Below are 23,777 nucleotides of genomic sequence, written 5' to 3'. Positions count from 1 at the left end.
GGACCTTGTCAGTAATTCATTGGACCGGAACCGTTTCTGGGTACCTTCATATCCGCCATCTCATTGGCCAACGTGCGCATGATTGTAGACAAGCTAAACAGTTTATCTACCCCAACCTTGTGGTTACCAAAAGGCTACTTAGTTTAACTCGTAGTGAACTACGCATCAACACGAGACTCCTCATCGGACACTGTCCCTGCTCTCTATCATTTAAAGAAAATCGGCAAAGTCCCAATCGACAATTGCCGCTTCTGCAACGCTCAGCCTGAGAGCTCAGTGCATCTGCTTTGCTTTTACGGAGCTCTTGCTTCATCGAGGTTCAACTTCTTCGGAAGTTACCTCTCAACTCCATACCAGGTATGGATCACTAAACTCGGTCACTGGTTTCATCAACCATGCTGTTCCGAATTAGGCCATAGGTACAGGCACCAACTAGCTCAACTCCATCAATGATTTCGAGCATACTGTAATCTGTGTAAAGCAATCGGAGCCAGCTACAAAAGACAATCATTCCTCTCGTAGTGGCATTTTTGCCCAATTCCTTTCAGGCATACAAAAAATACCAATTCCTTTGATTGTTGTTATTTTATACTTTAATATGTCTTGTGTTTACCATGAAAACTTTGAAAAGCTTTGATTAACATTCCGGTTTATTTATCCATCAATTAGCACTACAAAACTACAAAATATCTCTGACGCCTCCAAATAGTTTTTTCAACATCGTGTAACGTTCATCGTTCAGTTGTAAAATCATGTATATTATAGAATAAACTAGTTCAATTCTCAGAAAAGCAATCATTCAGTTAAAGATTAAATCGTTATAATTGCTAAGAACATGATAGCCCGAAACGCGGCAGCTGGTGGTGGTTCGCACCACCGTAGTTCGATCGGCACGTTCGAAGTTTGCCTTCACAGTTTCGTAATAGCGACCGTCACTGAAAAGGGACAAAGTTCTCAATTAAAAAAAAAATCAACGAACGTAAAATCCTCCTAACGTGACTTACCTCAACACCATGCAGCGCAACTTCGGGCACTTGACACGGAGCAAATCGATTGCCTTTTGACTTTTGTCCGAAAAGCGTAGATTCTCCGGATCCCAACGTAGCTCCAGCCGTTCGAGCTTCGGGCAGGACGATCCGATCGTGTCCATCAGCTGATCGACGTGAATGTTACCACTCAGCCGTTCGGTAGTGCCCATTACGATAATCTTCACGTTGGACAAAGTAGGCAGGATAGTCATCCACAGAGCGTCGGTGATGTGGGTCATCCCGGACAACACACAGGCCTGCAGTTGGCTGCCGTAGCGAGTGATGAAACGTCCCAGAGATTCGTCGGACACGTTGTCTGATGAGTCTATGTCCAGTGCTATTAGGCTCTTAGCGTTACCGCTCTCGGCCCACGCCTTCAGAACAGCATCATTGAATCCGTTGATCTGACCAGCACTCAGGAAACGTAGCGAAGGAATGCGAGTCAAGAGATCAATCAAACATTCGCTGCTAAGATCGGTACCGGAGATGTCGAGCTCTTGTACCGAACATTTATCCCACTCGGCTTGCATGACGAATTCGGATTTCAAATTGGTGCCATTCATAAGCAGACACTTGAGTTGCTTGGATCGAGCCAGCAGAGGTTTCAGCGTTGATCCGGTGACTTTGTTACAATAGTTGACGGCAAGACATTCCAGCTGGATACAGTTTGAGCTGAACGCATCGATATGCGAGTCATCGATGAAGTTGATACCATAAAGGTTGATGACACGTAGATTTGGTGTGGCTGACTTCAGCTTGTGCACGTTGATGACTTCGTAGATTTCCTCTTCCTCCTCTTCGCACTTCTCGTAGGTACCGATTAAATGTAGCACTTCAAGGCCGTTGATGAAATTGTAGATTTTACGCATGAAACCCTCCATGAAGATGACCTCCGACAGACAGATGCACATGTAGCGCAGTTTTGCCGGAAACGCTTGCATTTCACTGAAGTCGTGAAGCTGCATAGCTAGGATCGAAATAGATCAGTTTAGTTTAGCGATACTAAGAACATGATTAATTTACCAGTTGAAAAGTCCAGTAACATGTGTGTCAAATTTGGGCACTTGCTAGCAAGTTCGTGAAGTACGGTATGGGTGATCAACTCAATCGGAAGCTCGATGTAACGTAGTGAGGCACCAAACCGGACGGAAACCATGTGCAGCAGTGAGTCCAGTGAACCGACATGTAGTCCGGACACTTCGGGGCGCAGTGACACGTTCTTCCACAGCTTGGTATCGTAGGCGATCGTGCGCCACCGGCGACAGACCATAGCCATGCGACATATTTCCAGATGACTCAGGTAGGAAAAGATGTGCAGAATGACTTTATCGGGGAGTTTTTCAATAGACTGGAAGAAAAATGTGAAACTATTAGCGCAGAGTACACTACTTTGTCCCTAAAGATAATCTTATATAATTTCAGAAACGAATTTTAGTCCATAAAAAGCAATTCGAAAATCGTAGAGTCAACCACACAGACCGTATTGGCGAACGGACTCTTGCCGTCCTCGGTGAAATACAGCTGGGATGCTTCAAGCGCGACTTGATTCCACACGTCACTGGAGATGTCCATTGTTTGGCACTAGTTGATGAGGTGTTAACGGCAGGAACAAACGAAAACAATAACCCGGATTGCGTACCGAAAGTTTTTCGGGCTAACCGTTCGAGGCAATTTTGTCGCGTAAAAGTCCCGGATCGGTGTGTGAGTGTGAAAATTTTTGACAGAATATTTCGCATCTCTCGCAAAATGAGCCGCTGAGAGTGGCTAATATTAATAATGGTGTTGGGAAGCTGAATTAGAATGCCAACCAGAACGCATCCGCGCTAGAGTCTTCTTCGCTGAATCGGCGTGCGTCGGGAGAATGTGACCTAAATTTAACTACACGCGCGTGCGGGTTGACGAGAGCACTCCTGTCACGTGAGAGCGCTTGCGCACGCGTGATACGCGCTTGGGCATCGTTTGCCCGAGGCAGAGCAGATGACAGGTTGTTGTTGTTGGCATGGAAACGTATTGTACACAACGTTTGTTTACCGTGCGGAAGCTGAGGTTGAGCTGGAAATAGAGAGGCAAATGTTTTTCTTGCTGTAGTTACGATTCGATGCGGAAATAGGTAGCGAACACAACAACGAAACGTACAAAAAAAACGTAAAACACAGCAATGTTGTACGACATTGAACGGAACGGAAAACAGTAAGGGCTAGTGAGCGAGGAAAGCTGACAGCTTGGTTCGGTTTGGTAGTAGTAAGTCGTATAGTTGTCCCGCTGAGTGACACGATGAGCGGTGCCATACTTACTTTTCGGCTACGGCGGACGTTACTGCTGAAGCTTTCGTCCCGGATCAAAGTTGACGACATATCTATGGCACTCCAGGAATCCATAGTGCTCCGTTTGGAACAGTGCGATATCGGACGTAAATGTCGTTAGGGAAGTGGGGGTAATGAAGTCGGAAACAAAGAGGAACAAAAGTGTTGGAACTTCGGGTGGGTGCGTTATCAATAGCTGTTAAAACAAGTGATCAGTTAGATAAATTGGTTCATGGTTCAAAAGTAAAAGTAATGTCAACACAACCATAGTATAAAAAATCCGAGTTTTCTCGAATTGAAAACATCGAAATAATTAATTATTCATCAATTTCATTTAAGTGGGTAACATTCGTGATTTCTAGTGAACTGTTTGTGCATTTTGCAAGCCTCACTGTTTGTGCGAGCCTCATCCTTGCAGTCTGCTAGATATTACTATTCTTATTTACATAATATATATTCGCGTGCCTCGTCAATAGTTCGTCGACAAGGAACCTTCGTTTCCAAAATATTAAAAAAATATAGCTTAAATGTTTATTGCATTTTTGGCAATCTACTCGCAGTAAAATAATTTTTTTACAGAAATACAAGCAAAAATAACAGAAACTTTAGAAGATTCACAAAAAAAAATTCAAAGGCACGATTTTCTTTAAGATTTTAGACCGAAATATATTTTAGCAGTAAATCGTTAATTGCTGGAAGCTTTTTCCTTCGAAAGACCGAATTCTGCCTGTTACGCGCAAGTTAAATCGTTCCACATTCACTCTCGTGCCGAGCTGCAGTCTATGTTTGCACTGCGGTATGTGGGAACGTTGGTAATATCAGAGAAGAATTTCCCGTCGATTAGAACGTGGTCGATTTTGTTTTCTGGGAAAGAAGGTGCTTCGGACAGCCATACCACGTGAGGCCGCTTGTTTGGCCTTCCCCAACAAAGGCATACCCAAGTAACAATTCTATAGCTACTTAGTTTTCTAACGGTTTCAAAATGAATATGGTTTATGGTTTTATGGTGGTTAAACCCGTTGCCAAAAATAGCAAGTCGTAATGAACACTGATAGCTGTCAATAAAACTCTAATGAAACTTACAATAAAACCGGCAAGAGTCAATGCGATTTTGCTTTATTATAGGTTTTATTATTACAATCTATTGCCCCATAGAACCACTCCAGCTTGCTGTCATATTACATAGAAATCAGTTTTATTGCGGTCATTCAAAATCTAAAAAACTACTAGTTGGCTATGAAAAATATCTCATAAAATTGTAGTAAGGGCCCAGTTTCAACCTGTCAAACTTGTAAACAAATATATGCACGCAATGATATACATACAGGTGAGACAAAAGCGGCTTAGTTGGTTTAAAGTGATGCAGAATTCTGTCGCAGTCTCCGTGAGATGTGTTTAAAATGCTTTAGAGAATCTTGCAGCGCATTTGTGAACATTGATGACGTAGAACTCCAAAAATCTAATAAAGTAACACGGCAAACTTAGTACTGTTCGGTATTTTTTTTAAATTTTATCGCCAGTTTGTCTTGTTTCGGTTAAAAATAATTTCCTATGTCGTTAAATTATGCGTCCTTAAAAATAATGTAGGGGCAAGACACTATTGATATATTTTGAAACAATCCAATTCATTTTTGCTAACAATGAGATCATTTTTGTAAGCCCGTACTATTTTCATGGCGCATAAATTTTAAGCGCCTATGTTCTCAAAATGCACGACAAAATTTCATGCGCATATGCTTGAGAGCTACAAAACCTACCAAAAACCCTTTTTATTCCTTATCTTTTTACAATATCACCATCAAATGAAATTGATTGCACGATGATAACCAACACAGGCGGAACATTTCTCCCGCGACGAGAGATTTCCTTATTAAAAAAAGTGACGTGATGTTCTGGTGTGTGTGCAGGAACGGCACAACAAATCAACATATTACGGTTGCTGTCAAGCAATGAAAAGTTGAATTGGACTTATTGTGGCAAGTAGCAGAGCGCAATAATGCAACCAAACTTATTGCGCTCTTAAAGAGGTAATGCCAGCTGCTTATATTATGCGGTACTCTTTCCATGTGGTTTTAAAGCAGTTTTATTGCCATTCTTATAATTGCTTCAATAAGCTTGGCAAGGGTGGGCCACCTGGCCGTAAAGCAAACTTATAGCGGTTATCAGAAGGTTCTGATATTATTTCTAGTTTTAACAGCAGTTTTGCGAAATTGGTCATGAAAACCGCTAAAAGAATGCAATACGACTTAAATTGTTACTTGGGTAGTCCTACGTCAAATTTAAAAGTTTTCGAATGCGCTCTTCGATAGCATGTTTTTATTCATTCATTAATTGGAAATTGGTTGCAAGGGATAATTCCGAGTATTAAGCCATGGGTAACAGCTGATCTGATGGTTGTTGATAGTAATCCATCCCGAGACCAGAAGTTTTTACTATCTTCTCTCCCAAAAGTGGCAAAAACGACAAAGAAACCATACTGATGCTTGCAGAGTGTTGAAGCACAAGCCCATCAAGAATCATGCTCATCCTGTCAGTAGACGAAGCATCAGCGAAAAAACCGCTGATTGGAACTACAAACTAACTTATAAATTCGCCCCCGCGGAAAATCATGGCTGGTCGAAATTTTGAAAGCGCTAGGTCTGAAACCACGGCAAATGCTCCAAAAAAGTTTGCCTTCACAGTCGAGTGATAGCAAAGACCGGCGGAAACAGCCTGTTCAAGGTAGAACACCCGAGGGCGAGAAACAAGAGCACTCAAAGGTGCCCTGGAATAATCACCGTACACAGGAGAGCGATAGAAGCCCACGCGAATAAAACTTCACCGAACCTGATTCGTTTGCCCCAGGTTCACAAAAAAACATCAACGTGGCTATTGCCCATGGGTGAACAAAAATTAATTTTGAGGACCTTTAACATATACGGGTAAGCTCCTTTATGACGATGCTGCGCTCCCACCAAGAGCCTCGGTTTTGGTTAGCAGTAATACCAACTTTACACCAATCACAGAATTCATCAGACGGGATATAGCTGCTGTACAAGTGGAACTACTAACTACACGGGAAAAAGCGGAAATAATGGTGGCCTCCGCCTACTTTTCAGGGGAACTAGAAAAAGGCCCTTCTAGGGAAATACAGGAGTTTATAGCACACTGCAAGAGGTAAAATAAGCAGTCGTTGAACGCCCATTACACAATATGGGGAAGCACAGACATAAAGTAGTGTTATTGCTCTAACCTGCCAGAAGGGCAGGCTGTTAAAAAGCCCCAAGTCCCTGGTCGTTTCTCTGAGAACTTTCGGGGTAGGTGCTCAAGATCTCTTTTCCGCCTGCTCGAGAATGCCGTAATTCGAGTTTGTCTAATAATATCTCTACGTAACAGGTGTTTTTAGGGTAAAATTTGCTTAGCAACACGATGCAATTGTCGAATTTGAAATCAAAATATACTTATTGGCCGAAAAATGCAATTTAATTTTTTAACCGTAAAAATGACATATCTGGCAAAATTGTTATTTTTTGGATTTCTTAGACAATTTTCTTCAAATTGTATTGTTCAGAATGTCCATAATCATTCCAGTTTTGAATATATTAGCAGAATAATAATAAGAAATGCAATAACTCGACAATAACAATAAATTTCACTACTGCAGGTTCTTTACCCCGGCCCGTCACAGTCTCCAGTCCGAGCGCATGTGACCTCGCAGACGGGGCTCCAACCGAGGGGCGGCTTCCTGTTGTTCTTCTTATTTCATTGACTACCACGCCAAATCAACGTACCTAAAAACTTTTCAGTGGATACAATGCTTATGTTGACGACAAAAACAGCAAAATCTATAGATGCAAAAGAAATCGCACTAGCTGCGTTCTTAGACATAGAGGAAGCTTTTGCTAATATATCCCATCATTCAATGCTGAATGCAATGAGATGCCACGGATTCGGAACATATAGCTCAAAATGCAATCACAGGAGTATTGAATAGTGCTCCGTCGAAAATCTATTACCACTCCATCAGGTAGTACAACTAGAGGCGGAAAAAAGTGCGTTGAAACTAACATGCTATTAAGAAGTACCTGATAGAGATCAGAGCGGCCAGCTGGCAATCTTCAAAGATTTTTAGAAGAGTAAACATTTCAAGGTATCGAAGACTTGATGAATACAAAAGAATACTTCGAGATACCTTTTAAAATCATAGAGACCGAACGGGAAGTCTGGAAACGAGATGGCCCGAATATCCGACAAAGCTCTATCGTCTTTTACACAGATGAGCATGAGCATGATTGATCGCCCGCGGTTGCTACTCTGTTATTGCCAGGTGAGCTGTATTTGCCCAGGGAACCGATTGATGATGTTTGGGATTGACATACATCCTCAATGTGTTCACAAGACATTGTCCAAGTAAGCTTTACCTAAAACAAACTGGTCAGTCAGATGACGAAATTTGTCGTCTCTGCGGGTTCGAATGTGAATCTGCAAATCCTAATGAGGTAATACATTTCATAGGAAATTCGGTGCCAAATTGGGAGAAAGGGTGCAACATGACAACGACGAGCACATACATCAATAGTGATATGTCAGCCACCAGTACCTAGACTAAAGATCCCAATAATGGTCGCAGTGGTCCAAATATTACAAAAAAGAATCATCAGCGGTACCGCTTATCGTGCTTACCGATACCGCAACGTACTGTTTAAATAAATCGTTGCGCCAATTCGAGAAAAACATTTGAATTGTTGTTTATCGCATGACATAAACCGTAGTTTCGTTTAGTGTTAGGTCTTAAAAGTCGCATCTTCTAGAAAAAAGTCCCCATTCAAAATTCCAGCTTAATAGTTTAGCAGCCTCTTACCAAAACCAGGTAGAGCCACAAAATTCCATTCCCACAGACATTCAGACAGACATTCGACGCAACTTTTAGTTACATAGTCCGAAATAGTATATTTTTTCGACATTCCTTTACCGAAAAAAAGGTAGTGATATTAGACACCTTGTTTCCTATGAGAAGCGTTTGCTTCCGCGAAGGCACTAGGGTTTTGGTAACAGACGAACAGCTGGATGCTACTAGTGGTAGATGCTTTGTCGCGCGCAGAGGATCGCGGTGTTTGGCAAGAAAAATACTCATCGTTCGTTTCCGTAATAAGCGAACTACGCGCGCAATATTATTCAATTCCGTCAATTACTACGGTGACATAAAACAACAAACTTTTTTTCCCCCGCAGTCGCGGCGGTGCAGAGATAAGCACGGTCTGATCGTTTCTTCTCGAGTGTACTCGGGAATAGTAATAAACAAATTTTTAGACATTAGGATGCTTCCAGTAGTGAAGTGCATTCGCGCTCGCTGCTTGTATAGGCCCGCGGGGTCTGACACGAAAGATACTAGTTGTTCGTTTTCGCAATAAATTTACTTCGCGCGCGAAACTGTCCGACTCAGTCATTTACCCAGTGACACTGTTCTCCGGCTCCAACAACAACGACTGTTACACCTCCTTCCTTACCTTAACGATCGTAAGGACGTGGTCGGTGCCGTTATCGATCTATACATTTACACTGAAGATGGTAAACTAATCCCAAGTAGCCATATACGTATATACCATTTGGAACTTGACTATCTCCAGGCCCGGATTTGAGGGGGAAGGGGGGCAAGGGGGCAAACGCCCCGGGCCTCCAAACTCGAGGGGCCCCCCTAGATGAAGTGAAGACCTTTTTTTTGCTCGTCACCTTTCAGCGGAGTGGAGGCGTAGTAGCACAATTTTTCGTCGAAATGTATTGAACAAAAAGGGCCACACGAAAAAATCTGCCCCGGACCCCAAACGTCCAAAGCCGGCCCAGACTATCTCAGATCAATTACGGAGGAGCAACAACGAAATGTGCGGTCTTCAAGCTTAAGCTCAAGCTCAAAAATTGGAAGAGAATTGTTTCTCTCCGGTTTTTCTGTCGGTTAAGACTAAGCAGAAATTTTTTAATAAAATCAATCTTGTAACAGGCTTAGAAGACTCCCAGAAAGTAATTTTTTTCATACAAAAAAAAATTGAGACACTAGATCTCAAGGTTTTATGAATTTCTAAGACAATTGGGTTAAAAAAGATTTCGATATCATATATTTCATAACGTTCGAGCCAATAAAGCTTAAAGAAATTCAAAGGTCGAATTTTTCCTATACATTCTTTGTACCTTGTTAACCAGCAATGCAGAACCTTTAGATTGGAATATTGCAAAAAGTTTGAAAACCATTGGCTCGGGAGGGGGGAGGTGTTCTGAACCCTAATCCTCGTGAGAAATTGCCGAACGATTCTTGCAAGAGACTTTAAGGCCAAACGGTATTGAATCAAAAAATGGCTATCTTCGAGCCACCACGTCGAATTTTCAAAGGCACAAGACTCGGTAATAGTTAATGGGTCACCTGTGAAGACGCTATTTTATGTTTGCTGCGGTGCAGCAAGCATAAAATAGCATTTGAACAGGGAGCGCATTATCTATTTCTGAGTCTTGTGCTTCTAAAAATTCGAAGTGGTAGCTGGCTTCAATACCGCTTCACCATAGAAGATTAGAAACCAATAACACTTTCAAAAGCCAGTTAAGGCCAAAAAGAAAACGATCCCTAATTCAGTGTAACATGCCTCTGAAAGTTCAAAAGAACTGTAATAATAGAAAAGCTTATATCCAATTTGGTTCAAAATCATCAGAGCAGATGATTGCTGTTCAAGCCTAAAATAGTATAACATCATTCGGAAATTTAAAAATTTTGCTATTTTGGATTAAAATAAATAATAAGTTTATTGATTGATGAACAAAAATAAGGTCAAAAGACAAAAAGTTATCAGAGAAAATCGTTAGAAATGCTGAAATTTCTCGCGGACAGTAATTGAATTACTTCCCCCACTACTTGGCCGCTTTTGAGATTAGACAGGTAGATTGTAATTAGAAATATTTCGGCTAATTATCTAGTAACACCCGTAAGGCGTGCACTTTTATCCTACTGCGCAAGAAAATGTAGATGACGTCAGCGCAAAAAATCGATAATTACACACGCTTTCCGCAGCCATTCGGGATGAAATCATCTATTTTTTTTCACACCATTCCGATTCGATCCGACAGAGGCTAGTGCGTACTAGATTTGCAGAATTAAACAATCGACCGAATTTCTCTTTGTCCACATGCTAGTTTGTTAAAACAACACATTATTTTTCATGGAACTAACCGTTCAGCCTACGGGGAGCCACGAAGTTTGGGTCCGTGTTGGACACAGAAAAAACCGCGATTGTATACTAGATCATAAGAGGAACCGATCGTATGCACTGCGACGGACTAACTGCTGAATACCAACAGCTTCTGAAAATCCCAGCAGGATTTCGATCGGTTCTGGTGAGGTGAAGGTAAAAAATCACAGGAAGGTTGTATGCAAAGCCACGACCGCAAGGTTGAAGTAGAATACTTTTACAAGAAAGATAACCCGGCTGTTAGCGTGTCAGTTATTTTTTCGAGTAAATAAACGTTGACCGTTCATTGGCAGTATTGTAATTTCTTTTTGTTTGATATTTTGAATGAAGTTCATTGAATATTTTTAAATTTTGTGCAAATGAGAAGCTGAAGTGCTGCCGAATTGTAAATACGACATCATTAAACGGGAACGGAACAAAGGCTACGGTTATGCAGAACGCGAATGACGGCGCGATGCGATTCGCCTTACCGTGGTGAAATGTACAGCTCTTTTTAAGGCGGAGTAGAGCTATACATTTCAACACATTTCGTCCTGCCGAATCGCATCGCGCCGTTATTTGCGTTCTGCATAACCGTAGCCAAACACTAAGCGACACACGTAACACGTAGTAATAGTCAGAGTATGCATGTAGATGAAGATAATTAACTTTGGATTATAGCGCAAAACGAGAAAATATTAACTCTTCAAATATTCATTTGTGTTCTTCGAATTTCAGTTGTTCAATTTAATATCCGATGAAATGTCTGTTTATTATCTGATGAAGCTCTTATATAGGCCAAATGATGCATTTCCAATTTACTAGGTCCATAACTCTGCCGACCGTGCTTAAGAAAGCAATCGTATAACGACCAATCAGAGGTCGAACTTTGTGTTTTGACAAGGCTTAAGAATTTTCAATAGTACAATAGTTCGAATAATAAAATTGCAATTTCATGCATTTGGTAGGAATCTTAGGAGATTTTCTAATCGATTGCTGCAAAAACGAAGGAAATCTATCGAAAACTAACAGATATATTAGCATTTGAAATTGGACATATTTCTCACTTTTTTCAGTTTTAGATTTTCATTTCTCATCCCTATGCAGCCGAACTTCCTGAGAGAAGTATTCTACTTCAAAAAAAAACACACAATAACAGTTCATAAGCGAGATAACTCGGGAAATGTGAATCAGAAAGGAAAATCATTTTCACAGGGAATGCGAATTGTACAGTCACACACACGTGAGTATGTTGTTACTAGTATCTTCGATTGAATCGGTTGTGGCGCGCGCTTTCGGGTGCGGATTAAGTGGATCAACATTTCGATTGGCCATAAGGATTGAACGTTTGCGAATAACTTTGCAGCTTCTCTTACGTCTGTTTGAAAAGTATCTTTAGAATGTATTTATTTTCGTATAAACTGTGCTCTTCTATTGACGGTGGATCTACGATCTACGATTTTCGGTTTCGACAGCGAAATGCGATGAGCCACGCTGGCGCGGATAGATGTTTGCGGTTTGAGCAAGATACCCTTCTAATCTGCAACATGTACATGAGATTTCATTTTTTCAATTACATTGCTTGAACATAATCATTTAGAACAGACGATTTTGAACATTCTAGCGTATCTATTGTTTGGCCACTATTATTAAAATTATTCGGTGTTGGGCCATTATTTTCGCTACTGTTGTAATTTAAAACATTTTGAACTTTTGATCTTTGTTTTTCAAAGTAATCGGTTGGGCATTTCTATGTCAAATGAACAGTCGACCAATTTCTAGAGGGTCCAGTATGAATGAAACGCTGCACATGCATTTGGCTCAGACAACTGAGCACTCATAAAAATCCATTTTGACTAATCAGAAACCTTGGTGAAATTGGGAAAAAGTTTCAAGGTGGAATATCACCTTACATTTTCCGTAAGCAAAGCCCTGGTGCTACATTCCGAGTCTCTCCCGAGTCGAGACTCGAACATACGACGACTGGCTCGTTGGGCCGACATTGCACTTCAAGACAACATTGTCCATTCGATTGGTTTATTCCCTCAGTGCAGACATCGAAGCACTTTCGCATTGCAACAATTGTTATTTAGTGTCTGCGTGCGAACACGTACGGTTGCGCGTGGTTTTTGTAGCATTTTTTTTTTACATATTCTTTAGTTTAAAATAATTTCCCTACTTGTGGAAAACACTCTGGTTTTATTATCAATATTACTGCGTAACGTGTCTCGAAAATCAAAACAAGTTCAAGCAACGTTTCACGTATTTACAGGTCGTTTTGGCTGGGAACGCTCTGTTGGTGTCTTGAATCACGCAATCGCGGAGCGAACGCCTGACATCATTGAAAATCCATTAGTGTAGTCGCTTCTGTCTGATAGAAACCACCTTTCAGTTACCTCGGTCAAAGACAAGATTTCTTGTTTTTTTTTTGTTATTGACAGGATTACAGGTGAACACGAGGAACAGGAAAAACGACGCATACCTGGGATGACTTCCGCAGCCGAGTTTTTTCCACCAGCAGAACGTCCATTGCGGTACAGCAATCTTTCATCGACTGATCACCAATTAAGACTAGCCTTCATTTACTTGTCTGTCGCCGATCAATCTTTTTACGAAGAATGGTACTTGTGATGAGTTCATTAGAGAAAGGTTACAACATCGCGTGAGAGACGAAACAGGGGAGTGAACGATTTTGTTAAAACAAAACGGACAGATGAGTCGTTGATGTTAGTCCACTTATGTGAACCGGTTCAGTGTTGGCGATGTTGGGGTATCAAATTCCTTGCAGTATTATTTGTCGTCATACTGACAAACTCTCGAACTGCCAATGTCTTTCGCAACTTGGGATTACACTAAAGTTACCAGACGTCCCCCCGCTTAGAAATACGCCCCGCGTTTCCCGATGTCACATTTTTTCACTGGGACAGTGTGCCTCTCTCACAATTATCATTTTACTCATTGATCTAGGGCACGTCTATAACAGTTCAATCAAAAGAGCATAAGTGCTTAAAAAAACATTCTGTGGGAAAACGAACGCCCGGGAGGCCAGATGTAGGTTTATCTGTAAAAAAATAAAGTGTTTGATTCGAAGAATAAAGGTAGGACTCACAAATATTGTCTTTTCGAAAAATATTTGCATGCAAAATTTTACCTCAAACCTCAAACCAAATTTTTACTTGATTTCGGGAAGAAAAGCCTCATAGTGGCCCAAGTTTTACTTCTTAGAGCGATGGAAAAATGCACATTAAATTACTGATTTTTTATCAAATGTCTTAGAGGCGGGGGCCTAGTGTGGTTGGTAACGTCTCCGCCAACCACGCTTGACGCCTGGGTTCGAATCCCACCGCCGACATAGGTGTCGATGGTTGTGAGGTGGCGTGATCCACTCACAACCAACCCAACTGGTCTAGATTCAATACTAGCCGACACCGGGAGATTTTCTGAGGCGAAAAATCTCTGGGATCACGCCTTCCATCGCATGAGGAAGTAAAGCCGTTGGCGCCGGTCCGCCAACGGGTCGTGAGTTAGGGTCCTGGGTGTGGAGTCGCCTCCCTGGGCGTCGGTGATTGGCCACAACAGTGGCGGAACTAGACCGACGGAAAATAAGCGAGAATAAAAAAAACTGTCTTAGAAAATGACAAATGTCTTAGAAACGTCGAGATCTGTTGTTATCTCAAAACATTTTTGAGTCGAGGTCAATCAAATGTATTAGAAATGTTTTTATGATCCATTAATTAAACATGCAGAATCAACCGATTTACAAAAAAAAGATACAAAACAGGCTTGTAATGCTCCTCAATATGTGGAAAGAGCAGAATAAATATTCCCCGTTCACTTCTTACCCGCTGAGCGCTGCGTTCAGCAATTTTTTCCACCAACCTTTTTATTCGGCACGCAGAAAAATAATAGACTTGCTGCTTACATCACAGCTGGGCGAATTAAGAGTGGTGAATCATTCTAAGAGAATACACAGTACACCGTGGTGATCACTGCTGAGAAAAATTCTATAACATTCGAGGAGTAAACATGCGTGACGGGCGGTTGGATTATTGTCCTGTAGTGATTGAGATCTCTCTGGAGAGATATGTTGAATTCCACCGCCGTGTTTTTTGCAAGATACTCAGATACTCACGATTCGCTGCTCTTTTCAAGCAAGTGCGTCGCCTTGCCTTCAGTGTGAAAGTAGTTATATTCGCAGTGGAACTTATGCTCCTACATATTCACAATAATCCGAGTAAATGAAAGTTTTCCTGAAAATCCGTTTGATAAACCACGAGAATTCGAAAAAAATAACTCCAAAAATTTAGTAAAAAACAAACGAAATCATTTTCTATATTGGACATTTTTGGCCTTTTAAAGCACTTTTCGACGATTCTAAGCTCAATTTTGGATCATTTTCTATTTCGGCCTTTTCTGGCTTCAGGAAGCACTTTTCGACGATTTTGAGCTCAATTTGAGATCATTTTCTATTTTGGCCTTTTCTGGCCTAATGAAGCACTTTTCGACGATTTTGAGCTCAATTTGGGATCATTTTCTATTTTAGCCTTTTCTGGCCTTAGGAAGCATTTTTCGGTGATTCTGGGCTCAATTTGGTATCACTTTCTGTTTTGGCTTTTTGAGGCCTTTAGAAGCATTTTTCGGCGATTTTGAGCTCAATTTGGGATCATTTTCAATTTCGGCCTTATCAGGGCTTAGGAAGCACTTTTCGACGATTTTGAGCTCGATTTGGGATCATTTTCTACATTAGCATTTTCTGGCCTTAGGAAGCATTTTTCGGCGATTCTGGGCTCAATTTGGTATCACTTTCTGTTTTGGTTTTTTAAGGCCTTTAGAAGCACTTTTCGGCGATTCTGAGCTCAATTTGAGTTCATTTTCAATTTCGGCCTTATCTGGCCTTAGGAGGCACTTTTCGGCGATTCTGAGCTCAATTTGGGATAATTTTTTATTTTGGCTTTTTCTGGTCTTTAGAAGCTCTTATTAACGATTCTGAGCTCAATTTGGGATCATTTTCTATTTTGACCTTTCCTGGCCTTAGGAAGCATTTTTCGGCGATTCTGGCTTTTCTAGCCTTTAGAAGCACTTTTCGGCGATTCTGGGCTCAATTTGGGATCATTTTTTGGTTTGGCTTCTTAAGGCCTTTGGAAGCACTTTTCGGCGATTCTGGGCTCAATTTGGGATCATTTTCTATTTCAGCCTTTTTTGGCCTTAGGAAGCACTTTTCGACGATTTTGAGCTCAATTTGGGATCAATTTTTATTTTAACCTTTTCTGGCCTTAGGAAGCACATTTCGGCGATTCTGGGCTCAGTTTGGGATCACTTTATGTTTTGGCTTTTTGAGGCCGTTAAAAGCACTTTTTGGCGATTCTGGGCTCAATTTGGGATCATTTTCTATTTCAGCCTTTTTTGGCCTTAGGAAGCATTTTTCGGCGACTCTTGGCTCAATTTGGGATCATTTTCTATTTCAGCCTTTTCTGGCCTTAAGAAGCATGTTTCGGCGATTCTGGCTTTTTCTAGCTTTTAGAAGCACTTTTCGGCGATTCGGGGCCCAATTTGGGATTATTTTCTATTCCAGCCTTTTCTGGCCTTAGGAAGCAATTTTCGGCGATTCTGGGCTCAATCAATCTCAAGGATCATTTTCTATTTTAGCCTTTTCTGGCCTTAGGAAGCATATTCCGGCGATTCTGGCTTTTTCTAGCTTTTAGAAGCACTTTTCGGCGATTCTGGGCTCAATTTGGGATCATTTTCTATTTCAGCCTTTTCTGGCCTTAAGAAGCATATTTCGGCGAGTCTGGCTTTTTCTAGCCTTTAGAAGCACTTTTCGGCGATTCTGGGCTCAATTTAGGATTATTTTCTATTTCAGCCTTTTCTGGCCTTAGGAAGCGTTTTTCGGCGATTCTGGGCTCAATTTGGGATCACTTTCTGTTTTGGCTTTTAAAGGCCTTTAGAAGAACTTTTCGGCGATTCTGGGCTCAATTTGGGATCATTTTTTATTTCAGCCTTTTCTGGCATTAGGAAGCATTTTTCGGCGATTCTGGGCTCAATCTGGGATCATTCTCTGGTTTGGCTTTTTAAGGCCTTCAGAAGCACTTTTCGGCGATTCTGGGCTCAATTTGGGATCACTTTCTGTTTTGGCTTTTTCTGGCCTTTGGAAGCACTTTTCGGCGATTCTGGGCTCAATTTGGGATCATTTTTTATTTCAGCCTTTTCTGGCCTTAGGAAGCATTTTTCGGCGATTCTGGGCTCAATCTGGGATCATTCTCTGGTTTGGCTTTTTAAGGCCTTCAGAAGCACTTTTCGGCGATTCTGGGCTCAATTTGGGATCACTTTCTGTTTTGGCTTTTCTGGCCATAGGAAGCATTTTCCGGCGATTCTGGGCTCAATTAGAGATCATTTTCTATTTCAGCCTTTTCTGACCTTAGGAAGCATTTTTCGGCGATTCTGGGCTCAATTTGGGATCACTTTCTGTTTTGGCTTTTCTGGCCTTTGGAAGCACTTTTCGGCGATTCTGGGCTCAATTTGGGATCATTTTCTATTTCAGCCTTTTCTGGCCTTAGGAAGCATTTTTCGGCGATTCTGGGCTCAATTTGGGATCACTATCTGTTTTGGCTTTTTAAGGCCTTTAGAAGAACTTTTCGGCGATTCTGGGCTCAATTTGGGATCATTTTTTATTTCAGCCTTTTCTGGCATTAGGAAGCATTTTTCGGCGATTCTGGGCTCAATCTGGGATCATTCTCTGGTTTGGCTTTTTAAGGCCTTCAGAAGCACTTTTCGGCGATTCTGGGCTCAATTTGGGATCATTTCCTATTTGGGCCTTTTCTGGCCATAGGAAGCATTTTTCGGCGATTCTGGGCTCAATTTGGAATCATTTTTTGTTTCGACTTTTTCTGGCCTTTAGAAGCACTTTTCGGCGATTCTGAGCTCAATTTTGGATCATTTTCTATTTCATTCTTTTCTGGCCTTTAGAAGCACTTTTCGGCGATTCTGGGCTCAATTTGGGATCATTTTCTATTTTAGCCTTTTTCTGGCCTTTAGAAGCATTTTTCGGCGACTCTGGGCTCAATTTGGAATCATTTTTTGTTTCGACTTTTTCTGGCCTTTAGAAGCACTTTTCGGCGATTCTGAGCTCAATTTGGGATCATTTTCTATTTCATTCTTTTCTGGCCTTTAGAAGCACTTTTCGGCGATTCTGGGCTCAATTTGGGATCATTTTCTATTTTAGCCTTTTTCTGGCCTTTAGAAGCATTTTTCGGCGATTCTGGGCTGAATTTGGAATCATTTTTTGTTTCGACTTTTTCTGGCCTTTAGAAGCACTTTTCGGCGATTCTGAGCTCAATTTGGGATCATTTTCTATTTCATTCTTTTCTGGCCTTTAGAAGCACTTTTCGGCGATTCTGGGCTCAATTTGGGATCATTTTCTATTTTAGCCTTTTTCTGGCCTTTAGAAGCATTTTTCGGCGATTCTGGGCTCAATTTGGAATCATTTTTTGTTTCGACTTTTTCTGGCCTTTAGAAGCACTTTTCGGCGATTCTGAGCTCAATTTGGGATCATTTTCTATTTCATTCTTCTCTGGCCTTTAGAAGCACTTTTCGGCGATTCTGGGCTCAATTTGGGATCATTTTCTATTTTAGCCTTTTTCTGGCCTTTAGAAGCATTTTTCGGCGATTCTGGGCTGAATTTGGAATCATTTTTTGTTTCGACTTTTTCTGGCCTTTAGAAGCACTTTTCGGCGATTCTGAGCTCAATTTGGGATCATTTTCTATTTCGGCCTTAAGAAGAACTTTTAGTCGATTCTGAGCTCAATTTGGGATCATTTTCTATTTCAGCCTTTTCTGGCCTTTGGAAGCATTTTCGGCGATTCTGGGTTCAATTTGGGATCATTTTTTATTTTAGCTTTTTCTGGCCTTCAGAAGCACTTTTCGGCGATTCTGAGCTCAATTTGGGATCATTTTCTATTTCAGCCTTTTCTGGCCTTAGGAAGCATTTTTCGGCGATTATGAGCTCAGTTTGGGATCATTTTCTATTTTGGCTTTTTCTGGCTTTAGGAAGCACTTTTCTCCGATTCTGAGCTCAATTTGGGATCATTTTCGATATTGGCCTTTTCTGGCCTTAGGAAGCACTTTTCGGCGATTCTGAGCTCAATTTGGGATCATTTTCTATTTCAGCATTTTCTAGCCTTAGGAAGCATTTTTCGAAGATTCTGGGCTCAATTCGGGATCATTTTCTGGTTTGGCTTTTTAAGGTCTTTAGAAGCACTTTTCGACGATTTCGAGCTCAATTTGGGATCATTCTCTATTTTAGCCTTTTCTGGCGTTAGGAAGCATTTTTCGGCGATTCTGGGCTAAGTTTTGATAACCTCCCGCTTGCTCAGGGGGTGTTGGGTGTGGATATAGAGTGCTAAGTATTGGAAACGAGCCCACAGCCAATCTGGTATTCACCACTCACTAGTACGTTCGCTTACAGCACACCCCAGGGCACGAACCATTAATAGGGGTGAACCAAATTCCAGTACGTGGCCCGTCGACTCAGACACGATCAAACCAAAACGACCCTTTTCATTTAAAAAAAAACTAAACGAAGCAACTGAAACTCCGGCTGAGTTCGTAGAGCGGAATAAAAAGCTAGGTGAAAACTAAGGGAAATCTCGTGCTTAAAATAGACATAAATTACCTTACATATCTAATTTATTTCCCTTCCCGACATAGTTCTACTTATATCTAAGTTACTTGAACTCCGGCTGACGCGTGGCTAAATTCCATTCCATTAATGCTGAGCACGAGTCGGCGTCCCGAACATCGTGGCGGTTGGTGGCTTTGCACTCCTCTGCTCTGCAGCGCAGCCGGTCGTAATACCGGAGCAATGGCAACCCGCTCGCACCTCACGGTAACTAAATATGATGGCGGGTGTGCCACAAAATGGCGGTGTTTCGGCTTGAAGACCGTTAAAAAGCGGGATATATGCCTTTATGCCTTTTCAATGGAGGACGCCGCCTCGAAAGTATGTTTCTAGAAGCAAGAATAAAAGGCCCTTCGAGGACCTTTTCGAAGGGAATTAGCCATCTTGTCTTACGCCTAGTTACGCCTAGGTTACACTTTTTGTCTTAAGTCCAACTTATATTTAATTGTACATATTTTAGTTTTACCTTTTTGTTTCCTTGTTTTGCAAAATTCAGGTGTAGTTTTCCGTAAGACTTTTAACAATGCTACGCACTAAAACAATAATTATTTTACATTATAAAAACACATTTTAACATCTTCAACAATTTTAACATTTGACTATTACAATTTTAAAACTTTTATTACCTAGCACTACACTTTTTAACTTCTGACAATTCCGTTAATTCTCACCCAGCGTACTAGACAATCGAAAATAAAATAATTATGCGCGCACTTCTTAGCGTTTAGCTGCTTTAGCCGAAAAAAAGCCCCCTTAGTATCGGTTCTTTGCCTTTTATGCGAGCTGTCATTTCAGAATCGGGAGTGTCACGAACACTCCCGAACCGTTATAGACCTGCTCGGCGGGCTTCCCCTTCCTTTTGGAACACCCTGTGGAGCCGAATACCTTGGTCGCCTCTATCAGTGTCTCTGTGAGCGACCCCGTATGAGTGACCCCTCCGTCCTAGACGCTGTGCGCCAGGAGGGATATCACTTAACTCTGTTGACGTAGTGGTGGTAATACTAAGAAGCTTTCCTACATGTGTGACCCCTCCGTCCCGGACGTAAAACGTCAGACTTGGAGGGATATCACACATGTTGGTGTGCTCTGAATCCAGGGTAGGCTTTGGGAAGTAGGAGGTTCTAATCGAGCAAGTCTGGATGTAGTTATTATTGTGGCGGAGCCAACACCCACAATGTAACCAATGGTTACAGTTTGGTATCACTTTTTGTTTTGGTTTTTTAAGGCCTTTATAAGCACTTTTCGGCGATTCTGAGCTCAATTTGAGATCATTTTCTATTTTGGACTTTTCTAGGATCATTTTCCTTTTCTGGCTACCAGAAGCACTTTTCGGCGATTCTGAGCTCAATATGGGATCATTTCCTATTTCAGCCTTTTCGGGCCTTAGGAAGCATTTTTCGGCGATTCTGGGCTCAATTTGGGATCACTTTGTGTTTTGACTTTTTAAGGCCTTTAGAAGCACTTTCGTCGATTCTGAGCTCAATTTGGGATCATTTTCTATTTCGGCCTTTAGAAGCACTTTTAGTCGATTCTGAGCGCAATTTGGGATCATTTTCCATCGTGGTTTTTTCTGGCTTTTAGAAACAAGTTTTGGCGATTTTGAGCTCAATTTGGGGTCATTTTCTATTTTAGCCTTTTCTGGTCTTAAGAAGCACTTTCCGGCGATTCTGAGCTCAATTTGAGATTATTTTCTATTTTGACTTTCAAAAGCACTTTTCGTCGATTCTGAGCTCGATTTGGGATCATTTTCCATTGTGGCCTTTTCTGGCATTAGGAAGCACTTTTCGACGATTCTGAGCTCAATTTGGTATCGTTTTCTATCCCGCCTTTTTCTAGCCTTAGGAAGCACTTTTCGGCGAATCTGAGCTCAATTTGGGATAATTTTTCTATTTTTACCTTTCCTGTGATATTAAGAGCACATAAGACGGTCTGCATATAGAGGAGTGGCTAGGATTACCAAAATGCGAATTTCATATTTAAGAAGTTTTGAGCATATAGTATAGTATAAAAATTCATTTGTATAAACTGACCAGTTTTTTTATTGTTTCGAAAAACTACACTACAATACTTTATCATATGACAAAATCATCTACAGTACAAAACTAACAATTTGACAACAAAACAATAATTTTAGCCGGAAAATATTACCCCCCAGGAGCCAAAGTTAATTTTTAGATGGACTTCGGTAAAATCACTCTGAATCAAATATTTATTAAAGCTTTATAGAGATTTGGATGACATTTTGCGATGGTCATTTTTTTTTTGAATCAAAATACGAATAAAAACATTTATTTGGTTTAAAATTTGTCAAAACTTCAGCTGACTTTACTAAAAAATTTTGTTAAATTTGAAATGCCATAAAATTAGAATATCCTCAAAAAAATCGGTTAAGTTTAGTGTTTCGAAGTAATCTCCATTTAAAACATTTGGTGAATATTTGAGGGCTTCATTTAAAAAAAATGTAAGCAAAATTTTATACCAATCAAAGAAGTCCAGAGAAACCAGATACTTTTTTTGACCGGAAATGCTCAAAAGGGTTAACAAGAAGAAATAACATCACCTGACCGTCACTAAATCGTGTGATATTAAGTGTGATTAATTATTCCTAGGTAAACCGCGACTAACGAAAAGCTGCAGTTCTTCATTACACACCAAGCGAACGCGCGCGCGGTTTACCGAAACTTAACCGCGCATCGATCGAGAAAAGTTGTCGTTTATTGACGCGCGTCTCCCCTGTTGTCTCTGGAGCTCGTACCGGCGGGGTTCACCACGCTGTGATGTTTATCTTGGATCGATATGCTACACTACCGGCGAATGGTTACAGTAGGAATGGTGTGAGCAGTATTTTTCACATTCGCGCCATGTTGGAGCACTTTGCTCATCATGATTAATTACCAACTTGTCAAGCGCAAATAACCGAACACATTCGTCACTGGATTTCAGGAGCGTGACGTGTTTTGCCATTCAAATTGTGCCGTCCTATTTTCGCGACATCGATTATTGGAACTGGTCAATTCGGTGTGGGTGCAGAACGCAATTATGTAACTAATGCATTCTAAAGAAATGAATCTCCAGAACGGATCATCGCGCGCTATACACTCTACTTACGCAGTCCGATGTAAACCCAAACTCATCGTCGTCGTTTTCGTTGAGATTGGTCCCCAGTAGAATGTTGGCGATACTTTGTCGCCGCTTGAAGGAACTGCTGATCTTCCGATTCGATTCACATGCTTGTAAATACATGATTGCGGATGCAACAAACTGTACTCGTTTGTGGTGATACTTTTGTAGGGTGGATGGAGGAACACGATCGCAAGATAAACAGGATCACCTGTTCCTGCGGAACTAACGTGCACCGAAGAAAAATTCGAACTAAACGGCACGAAACAGTTTTCACACCAAGACTCGTTAGTGTGCTGAAATTGCAGTTTGTCGTTCCTCGATCCCTTCCACGCTCGAAGGCCGTTTTGTCAAACCAACCACGATAATTCGCGCGAGCCAATATATAATATATTTCTCACTTTTATTAATAAATAATTTGGATTTTAATTTCACTTGGCCTTTAATCAGCGGTGGCATCTTCGGTAGATTGAGTTGCGATGCATTTTTTTGCCTACCCAAACGAGGTTGATTCGAGTTGAAAAATCGTTCATTTAAAACATGCGTCAAAATATAAATTGGGAACTTCGAACGTTCCTGGAATCGTCACAGTTAGACTATTGACACAACAGCATTTCTGTTGGAATATTTCCAATTTGTATTTCATTCGTTTTCACAGTTTCATTACACTCCCTGTTTAACCAATAGCACTGCTTACTTGTCGAAGGGAAGTAGGTTGCTCCTGTGGTAATTGCATGTCAATGTCCGATCCAGCCAGTATGCCGAAGATTGATTAATACAACGCACTGCTAGGACTTTTGGACCGTTTGAAAAACACTGCACTTCTAGGCTATCGCTAGAATATACTGCCTACCGTCGTCGACTCAAGCTGAGCCGAGCAGTAGCAGGTAGAAGCACGATTTGCTCCTTGTTCGAATACCAACGTGTATGCTGTGTCGAAGGTAAATTGCCGAACTTGTGACGAAACGCGGGTCGTTTTTGTTTATGCAACTTGGAAGGGGTTCAAGATTACGGTCTGCCATCGCGTTGACGACCCCGACCGTCCCTCAGTTCGTCTTCATTCCGCTGGTCATCGGACGTTTGAGCATACTTTGTACATTATCAGCGGGAAGCTGATGACGTCCGATTTGACGACAGATGATGAGTGAGAAACAACAAAAGTGAACGGTTTTTCGGTAAAACTATTAAAAATCAGGCAGTAGGTATCTAACATTTACTGTTAAGAGACATCCAAATTGAAAACGTTTGATACCCTATTCATTCAAAGTCAAAAGCCACAATAAAACAAACAAAACTGAAATTATTCCGTTCGTTGCATCATCATCTCCGCTATCATTGCCACGTGCTGCGTGAAACTCGCGCTTCAAACCAATGTAACGCTCGCAGCGTTACATTTGTGGTTCACTCAAAAGCCACCGAGCGCTTTCATCGTCAGCGAGATTTCTATAATACCTGCCCAGCTGGA

The 23,777-nt window shown here is 41.2% G+C and overlaps 1 protein-coding gene across 7 annotated transcripts; it reads right to left on the bottom strand.

Moving 5' to 3' along the window:
- Positions 1–632: 632 nt before the first annotated feature.
- LOC129718915 (F-box/LRR-repeat protein 7) lies at positions 633–23,191 on the bottom strand. Of its 7 annotated transcripts, XM_055670151.1 has the most exons (6): positions 10,521–10,935; positions 3,323–3,527; positions 3,060–3,080; positions 2,052–2,376; positions 1,005–1,995; positions 633–935 (listed from the first exon to the last, which is right to left on the bottom strand). In XM_055670151.1, the coding sequence occupies exons 2-6, from the start codon at positions 3,404–3,406 to the stop codon at positions 800–802; spliced, it is 1,557 nt and encodes a 518-aa protein (XP_055526126.1). In that variant the 5' UTR covers positions 3,407–3,527; positions 10,521–10,935; the 3' UTR covers positions 633–799. The 7 variants fall into 7 exon arrangements, with proteins under 7 accessions (XP_055526126.1, XP_055526143.1, XP_055526152.1 ...); XM_055670168.1 differs by lacking the exons at positions 3,323–3,527; positions 10,521–10,935 and adding an exon at positions 13,001–13,132; XM_055670177.1 differs by lacking the exon at positions 3,060–3,080 and having other exon boundaries at positions 10,521–10,934.
- Positions 23,192–23,777: the final 586 nt, after the last annotated feature.

This window comes from Wyeomyia smithii, chromosome 1 (assembly GCF_029784165.1).
Source record: "Wyeomyia smithii strain HCP4-BCI-WySm-NY-G18 chromosome 1, ASM2978416v1, whole genome shotgun sequence".
Classification (NCBI taxonomy): Eukaryota; Metazoa; Arthropoda; class Insecta; order Diptera; family Culicidae; genus Wyeomyia; species Wyeomyia smithii.
The sequence above is the reverse complement of the archived record's forward strand: the minus strand, read 5'-3'. Positions and strand labels throughout refer to the sequence as shown.

Bases quoted from the DNA above. Each gene is read 5' to 3' on its own strand.
- LOC129718915 (XM_055670141.1), bottom strand. From the start codon at position 22,435: ATGTATTTACAAGCATGTGAATCGAATCGGAAGATCAGCAGTTCCTTC. The intron at 2,377-22,300 runs GTAAGTAGAGTG...TTTTTCTTCCAG, and splicing joins TTGGGTTTACATCGGACTGC to TCTATTGAAAAACTCCCCGA. The intron at 936-1,004 runs GTAAGTCACGTT...GTCCCTTTTCAG, and splicing joins TTGCGCTGCATGGTGTTGAG to TGACGGTCGCTATTACGAAA.